The sequence below is a fragment of the Musa acuminata genome, chromosome BXJ2-11 (assembly GCF_036884655.1).
Source record: "Musa acuminata AAA Group cultivar baxijiao chromosome BXJ2-11, Cavendish_Baxijiao_AAA, whole genome shotgun sequence".
Classification (NCBI taxonomy): domain Eukaryota; kingdom Viridiplantae; phylum Streptophyta; class Magnoliopsida; order Zingiberales; family Musaceae; genus Musa; species Musa acuminata.
The window spans coordinates 21627501-21636342 of NC_088348.1; the positions used below are offsets into that span (position 1 = coordinate 21627501).

Below are 8842 nucleotides of genomic sequence, written 5' to 3' on the forward strand. Positions count from 1 at the left end.
GAGACCGGAAGCTAAGAAGAACGGGAGCAGAATCACCGGCTCCTACGTTCACTACACCTACCAAGATGCCGACGGCTAACTCGTCGCTGACGCGCTCCGTGCCCGACTTCTCCATTGCACGCAGGAAGGAGAACAAGAAGCCCATGGAGACATCCATGACACCGTCGCCCCCGCCGCCGGTGGCACCCAAAGCTGCGATGAATAGGATGGGTAGCGGATTGGTCGCCGCGAGGAGGAGCTACTCATGCCTCAAGGAGCTGACGGAGCTGTCCATTGTGGCATCGACAGCAATTCATGAGGAAGATAAGCAAGGCAAAGGTGGTAATGTCAAGAGTTTTCGGGGTCGCACCACCACATGGAGGGGTTGGTAGCTTACTTGTCCTCGTTCTTTGTGTGCCAATATACTTACCGTCCTTCCTATCATTGCATATAATGCGGTAGATAAGAAGTATGGTTTTGAGTAGTGCCGCGTGGTAGATTGTGAGCAGATTGGTTGAGTTCAGATTGTTTGATCATTCCTTGTAATTCTGCATTCCTTTTATGTGAACATTTTTACTTGCTCTTGTTGCCATGAAACCATGTACAGCAACTATGTGAACTCCGTTATCCATTTCTCTACATTCTTAGCTAATCTCCAGTTGTCTTCTTCTTCAATTTGCAGAACTATTATCAACTGCTTGATCATCGTATAGCAAGTAACAGAACTAAGAAACTCTAAATTTCTTTTCACATGCTAATAAAGCTTAAGATGTATAGGCATCATGGAATTTGCTGAGAATATTGAATCATCCCAACCAAGTCAGTTAAGCTATTAAGAGAGGGGGTGTTTTCTCTGTCTCATGGAGCTTTGACGAGAACAATCTCCCTTCATGTGGACACAAGGCATTAGGCAAATCATCCATTTAGTCAGTACTTTCTGCTGCTTCTCTCTTAATTCTTAAGACATATTACATTGTTTTATCGCATGATATATATGATCCAGCATTCTGGAAAATAGAACTTATTAGCATTATTAACCTGTAACAATCAAATTGAAATATATATTAATGTCACATCAGGAATCAGTTATTTAGCATTAAGCTGTTAAAATGAAATTGTAATATATATTAAGGACACATCAGGAATAAATTGGTGCATAACCATCAACTATATTTTGAACTCTAGCTACTCAAAACAACAGGTAGGGTTTGGCAAAGCTGTGGTAATGGGCTTAAAACAGGCCTCAATTAGCAGTAGGTGAAGACCTTAGACTATTTTCATTGAAAAGGGATGCCCGAAAAGAGCCAATGCAACAACTCAGTACTGGCCTAGGCTTACTATTAGGTTACTTATCAGGTTTGGCACCTGGTTTTGTTTTAGTATTTAAATGTCTTAATCCTTGATCAAATGCCTTCGGGCTTAATTGTCAGCTAATGAATCCATGACACATCCAGCTTCATGTGCCAGCTCAATCCCTAGAAACATATAGGAATTATTTATTTGGATTGATGATCTCCTAAGTCAAATTTACATAGCAACACCATCAACGAGATAGTAGGTGTTGCACTTCCTGATTCTAATTTTGATCAGCAGTTCACACTGTTGTCTGGTAATTCTTCATCTTTCAGTAACCATGGTTGTGCCAGAGCATTGTAACTAAGTTTCACTTGTATTAGTTTCGTAAGTATTGAAAGAAGACTTTCGGAAATTTGATTGGAAAATATTAAGGATGAAGAAGAAGATGGTGATGGAGATGTGGATGAAAGGGAAACTAATGTCCTCATTGGTAGGTATTTGTCAAGTCAAAATAAAAATATGCTTGCAATTAACATTGTTATCTAAGCAAACAGAAAAACCATAGAAAATGTTGCACCTTGATGGGTGGATTCTGCTTTAAGGTGGAATATCTCTAGGTGGAGATTGGTAGTTGATGACCTTTTGTTTGAAATGACCCACCTTTTCATACTAAGGTGCACATTAGGTGATTTTGATTGGATCACTTAAAGAATCCATAATAATCAACTAAAAATTATGTTCTCCAAAGATCCAAGAAACCTGTCTAGTGTTCAACAAGGAAATTGCAGAACAGCAAAAAGAAAAGAAAAACTTCGTTTAATGTAATAGCCAGATAAAGTCTCTGTTTAATGAGCAACATAGCGCAGAAAAATCTATCTGGTTGAGGACTGTTTAAAAGTGTAGGTTGATAAAGAAATGGTTAAAATAGATTAGATAGCTGTATGTTTGACATTAGTGCACAAAAGGGTGATTAGTAGGGTGCCAACCGATTGAAGCTCTCAAAAAGTTGAAATATGATTTGAAGCCTGTTGTTACTACTAATAACAACCAAAGCAACTTGCAGCATACATATATCAGAAGGTAGGACTTCTCTTAATCAAAAGCTCTGTTATGTCCTTCCTTGGTAAGAGGTTGATTATATAATATCATTGACAACAGCAAATGCAGTACCGATACTTTTTCTGATCACCAATGGTTCCAAAGATCAAAGATTGGTTTGCAAAAGCTTTTGCCAGTCCACCCTAGTCACCCTCTCAATAGGCATCTAAGTGTGATCTCTAGACGTTTGTAATCCGAACCTACGTCATGCTGTTTGCTTTGGTGGATATCTAAGCAAGCAAATAAAGCTCTAAGCTGCATGTTCTTGTCTTCTCAACAAGAGTTAATTTACTTCGCGGGCCACATAGCAACTATATTAAATTGAGATGATGGGATTAATTCATACTTATGATACACTTTTACATTCTAGACCATGTTAGGTTTTGTTTCTAGGTCATTGATTAATCAAGTATGCTTATACAATCACTTCACATGACTTTAGGTGAAATCCACCCTAGCACAAATCCTTCTTTTTTCTAATGGAGTAGGTAATGTCACTTGGAATACAAAATAACACTAAAAGGCTCTTCCCTCATTGCTTGGATAGTAAACATGATCTCAAGTTGGTCTAAAAGAAGATATCTATGCAGTTATTAATACAACCCTCTTGGTTTCAGTCTTGATGGGGCTTCTTACAGAATTCAAAGAAAGTAAGATGGCTGACAGTGAAGTATATTTTAAGAGGCATGGTGAGGTCATCATGTATTAGATATTGGAATAAGGACTAATCAACCAATACATTTTCCTTTGGGAGCACAACTTGGTGGACCTTACTCAAGATTCGCAAAATCTTGTAATGCGGTCTTCTCGGTTAACAAGATTCTTAGAGGGCATGATCAAGGCCTAGGTGAAGTGCTTTTATCAGATGGTGGCACCACCTGTGACAGGAGAAGTTGATGACCCCATGGATATTGAAGCTGAACAGGCTGATTCCTTGTGAAAGATAAGAAAAGAAAAAACTCCATGTTAGGAGAGACAACCGACTCCAGATTGCCTGCTCAGGTGCAAGGAATTCAGATATTAGTGAATGATTGGTGATGATGTGCAGTAACAGCAAAATATATATTCCATGGAGCAAGTGTTTCTAACACCGTATGTTTAGAAACCATAGTTTCCTCATACAAATTTCATAAACCATAAAAGTCAGTCAACATGATTCTTCTTGGGAGCTCAAAAGATTTCAAGTGAGCCTTTTTTTATGTTTGATGATTCTAGACTTCCAATTGATATTTTCATAGTTATCTTCTATGCAATTCATATCTAATCGTAATTGGATAAGATCACCATGGAATTGGAAAGCCAGTTGTGTGTGCATGAGCGTTGAGAGAAGAGTTTGGACTGGAGGAGATTGGAAGTTCACTTTCTTTTTATTTTTATGGAGATAACGATGGAGAATATTTTAGACTCTTTGTATTCAGTAAGATTATGCTAGATTTCCTTCATGAAAATGTAATTTTGATATGTGGAAACTTACAAAGGAAAAGCGAGATCTGATGTGGACCCTTCCTTGAATGAGTCCAAAACGAACATAATGAAATAGATTTGACATAGGCAAACACTAGGTGAAACAAAGTGAACATAATGTCAATCATGATGACTTCACCACATCAGAATGTGCATAAAGGTGAAACAAAGTTGATGATATTCTTGTCTTCTCTTTACAAACAATAGGTTTGCCAAACCTACTGTCAAAGTAATGGACGTTGAGTTCTTGTCTTCCATGGCTAATTCACTTGGAAACTCCTGTTCTTGATCTAAAAGCAAGTAAGATTAACATGTTAAATCCTTGGTGGCCATTCTCAAGCCTTTTGATGGTCACTATCCATTTTTCTGGAAGGGTGGATGCACAAACCACTTCCTTTTTTCAAACAATGTCTAAACCAAAACCTTTTGCGGTCTTATTTTATCCACTAGTATTCTGTCATTAATGCATTTTAATTTAAATTACATGTCAAGAATTGGTACAGCAATAAACAATTGAAAAGAAGAAGAAGAAGAAGAAGAAGAAGAAGAAGAAGAAGAAGAAGAAGAAGAAGAACAGAGTATCAGAGGTATTCAAGAGAAAAATCAAACAGGAAGGTAAAGCAAAAGAACTGGAAAAATACATCTCCTCAAACCAGAAACTTTCAAAAGGAAACCCTCCCAAAGCTTTGAGCTTTCTACAACTTGATGAAGATAGCATCATTTCATTGTCTTTTAAAAAAGCTAGTATACCTTATCCACAATAAAAAATGGCACCCCAAATTGGATTAGTTTTTAAATTTTGTTATTAGAAGCAACCTAATTAGCTAATCTATCAATTGAAAGTGTGAAAAGCTTTAGATTCCAAGAAAGTCTAGTAGTAGAGTGCATCACCAGAGCACATATCTCAAATGCATGCCAGCAAACATATTGAGGCTCTGCAGCCACTACCACTTGCCAAGAAAACCAACAGGAAGCTTATAATCACTTTCTACGGGCATCGAGTTACCTATGAACGTTTCATCTCTTATAATACAATACAGGGGGGAAGCAGACTCCCAACATGGTGGCACCACCACTCGAGAGTCACAAACTAGTAGTGCTGAGGCAAAGTGGCACCCACTAACACTCACACCCTTTGCCATTATCAACCAAACTATTATTATATTATGGCAATCAACAACCATTATATGCCTATGATCCAGCAGTGTACACAGCAAAGCTTTCCTCTTATATAATATACTACAGTAGAGCCATAGAGTAGCCCCCAAGCAGGAGTCACACAGAATCTTAGACAACAACAGATGCCCTCGCAAACAAAAGGCCAAGACAAGCGCAATCTGGGGACTTCCTGTTCCCGTAATTTTTTTTAGGGTCTTCCTGCGGTGTCCTCTCTTCCCCACGTCATGCATTCACCCCTTCCCTCTTGGGATGTCCACACCCAACCTCTGTCGCACACTCATGCACAGTTATGATTTCAGTTCTTGGAGTGGGTAGTCATTCATGTCATCCATTTCTGTTCCCTCTCACCATTGTTTATTGATAGAACCTGTAGACCATGGAGCTGTCTCTTTTTCTTTGTTCAACCTTGTATCATTGTGCCTCTTTCTTAAGATATATAAGAGAAAGAGAGAGCGAGCGAGCGACAGAGAGAGAGAGAGAGAGAGAGAGAGAGAGAGAGATCAACCTAATCTGCCTGAACCCACATGCAACCAGTCTTCTTCTTCTTCTTTCTCTCTTTATGCTTCTATACTATTTATTAGAGAGAGATGTCGGGGATACAGTGTAAGTCGAAGAAGGGCAGCAGCATACGGATGAAGCTATTTGGCTTCCAGGTTTCCGAGGAGGAGACCGGACCGGGATCCGACTCCTCGTCATCCACGGCGACCACGGCCACCGCTGCCGCGCCGGCTGGTGGAGTGGGAGAGGGAGGAGACGGGAGGAAGTACGAGTGCCAGTACTGCTGCCGCGAGTTCGCCAACTCGCAGGCGCTGGGCGGCCACCAGAACGCGCACAAGAAGGAGCGGCAAAGGCTGAAGAACTCCGCCCAGATGCAGCAGCAGCAGCAGCACCACCTCCACGGCGGAGGCGGCCTCGCCGGCACGCTGTACCCACGCAACCCTATAGTATCGGCCTTCACGCCGCCGCCCCACCTCCTCCAGGACCCCCCCACCGCCGCCGGAGGCCCCACCGGGTGGGTCTACTTCTCCAGCGCGTCGCCGGGCCCGCCGTTCCACGTCTCGCACGGCTGTGTCTTCCCCTCCACCGCTGCTCGTGTTCCTCCGGTGACGCCCGCCTACTACTCCTACGCTGCCGCCGGCGGCGGAGAAGGCGATGGCTGGCAGCTGTACGACGAGAGCTCGATCGCGGGGCCGACCTCGTTCGCCAGGTTCACGGTCTCCGGGCCCGGCAAGATGGGCACAGACTTGGCGGGAGCGGAAGACTCGTTCGAGTTGGACCTCCAACTCGGCCTGGCTCCCACCCGGATGTGACTCGGTGTAGTCATCACTATGTGACTCGGTTTCTGATAAGACGATGAATGCTTCAAAAGAAGGCTTAGTGTAGACGCTGTACATTCTTCTTTTCCTTTTGTCTTTCATGGCGATTTTTGGTTTAATTTGCATCCATGAGAGGATGATGTTTAGCAAGTCATTTATCGCCTCCAACGACGATCTAAGATTAAAAAAGAACAATGAACTAAGATCAATGTGAACTAGCTTTACAATCGAAAGGTAACTCTTTCATTTTACCCTTGAAGCAAATGTCTCATCACCGAAAATACGAGAAGAGAAGTATCCTTGAAGCAAGATGTTCTATAATCGAAATATGAGAAGAGAAGAGCAAAAAACAAAGAAAAAAAAACTATTTTAATTAAAATCAAAGTGACTTGTGATAACAGAGAGATTTTCTCTGATAAGAGAGAGATATTCTCAACTGCATAGCAGATGAGATTTCCTCAACTGCATAGCAGATGAGATTTCCTCAACTGCATGAGGAAATCTCTCTGTTATCAGTTAAAGAAATATCCTCTTTCACTATGTATAAATAGACTTCACATGATACTACTTGAAGTGTGCCTTTTGCTTTATCCTTATAATTTCATTCTTCATTCTCTCATTCTATCATGGTATCAGAGCGGCGTTCTCCTCTTTGAGTCTTTCAACCTCACCCATCAGCTTCACGTCAGGCCATGGAAGCTGCTGCTGCATCATCATCTTCCCACCTTTCATCGCTGCCAGCGCCTCGTCACTGACCCTCTGCTCCAGATCTGCCAGATCTGCTCTGCTTCCGCGTGCTGGTCCATCGACCAGCTCCTGGCCTTCTCCCTCCAACGCTTCCGCCACCGCTATCCTTGACTCCGGCAACATTATCCTTACTGCTTCCGAGAGGACCTTCTAGGTGCAGGCCTCCCAGCAGCCAGCATCCTGCTCTACCTTCGCAGAGACAAGCAGCCTTCGATCTGCAGTTGTCTTGCACAAAGCTGATCACGCCACTAGCTGCATCACTGCCCAGAGTCCCTCCTATAGAATCGCTGCATAGAAATCTACAGCTTTACACCATCTTGCATAGGTCTTTTCCTTCAACGAAGACCTTATTCTTTCACAGATCTTATTTGCCACAACCTCAGGTGACATTATCTATACTAACACTTCTTTCTCCCTGATCATATCTTCCATATGTCATCATCATCTACCTCTGATGCTCCCATTACTGTTCCCGCAGGGAACCATAGTATCTTCCCACATACAAACCTTATCTTCATAAATGCAGCAACCCTCATCCCCTTCAAATTATCCAACGGTGGTAACTACGCATCATGGCGTGCTCAATTCTCTAATATACTATTTGGCTATGATCTTCTAGGCTATGTCGATGGCTCTCTTCGTTGTCCACCGGCGATGCTCAACATCCCAGGCGCATCCGATCCAGTACCAAATCCGGATCACAAACTATGGTTACGCCAGGATCGCCTCATTCTTCAAGCAATTCAAGCCTCGGTCGCTGGATCCCTTGCCCCACTCATTTCTTCATGTGACACTGCTGCCGAAGCTTGGCGCAAGTTGCAAACCACCTTGGCCAATCGTTCTCGCACTCGCATTCTTAGTCTTCTATCCAGCCTCATGAAGATAAAACAAGAGGGAAGTAATATTGCTGATTATCTACATAACATAAAGGTTATCATCGATAACTTGGCCTTGGTAGGTCATTCCCTCAGTGATGAAGAAGTTACTGTTCATATCCTCAATGGCCTCGGAGACGAGTACAAGGAATTGGCAGCAGTAATACGGGCGCGTGATTCACCAATCACATTCGAAGAACTTTTCGACAAGCTGATTGACTTTGAGATATATCTCAAGCGCGAGGACAAACCGCCAGGACCATCCATCACAGCTCAAGTCACTCAAAAAAGGAGGGGCAATTCGTATAACAAGATTGTCAACAAAGGTTTGACCAAGACACCTTCTGAACCTATGAGCTCCAAACCAACTATTCCTCCTCCTCATCCTCAACATTCCAATCACAACAACCAAGGTGGCTTCTTCAATCATCCGCAGTCCTGGCGCCCTCACTACACAAACCAACAAAGAATTGTTTGCCAACTATGTGATAAAGTCGGTCACTCTGCAAAGGTCTGTCGATCTCGACCCAGACTTCCTGCTCAATCACATTGGCCTCAAGCAAATCTCACGACTACTCCAACGACCAGTGATCATAATTGGATTGTGGACTCTAGCGCATCCCACCACATCACCTCAGATCTCCAGAACTTGTCCATCCACAACAACTATGGTGGCACTAAGGACATCATCATCGGTGACGGTAAAGGAATTCCTATTACTCATACGGGTTCTACATTGCTTAATTCACCTACCACAACCTTCACACTCGATGATGTTTTATGTGCACCTTACATTAAACGAAATCTCATTTCCGTTTCTCAATTTTGCAAACAAAATAATACCTCCATTGAATTCTTTCCTAACTCTTTTCTTGTTAAGGATTTGAG

General features: G+C 42.4%; 1 protein-coding gene across 1 annotated transcript; it reads left to right on the forward strand.

Moving 5' to 3' along the window:
- Positions 1-5480: 5480 nt before the first annotated feature.
- On the forward strand, positions 5481-6451 carry LOC135626475 (zinc finger protein GIS3-like). Its single transcript, XM_065131800.1, has one exon. It carries the CDS (start codon positions 5604-5606, stop codon positions 6324-6326), a length of 723 nt encoding a protein of 240 aa, XP_064987872.1. The 5' UTR covers positions 5481-5603; the 3' UTR covers positions 6327-6451.
- The last annotated feature ends 2391 nt before the right edge of the window (positions 6452-8842 follow it).

Bases quoted from the DNA above. Each gene is read 5' to 3' on its own strand.
- LOC135626475 (XM_065131800.1), top strand. From the start codon at position 5,604: ATGTCGGGGATACAGTGTAAGTCGAAGAAGGGCAGCAGCATACGGATG.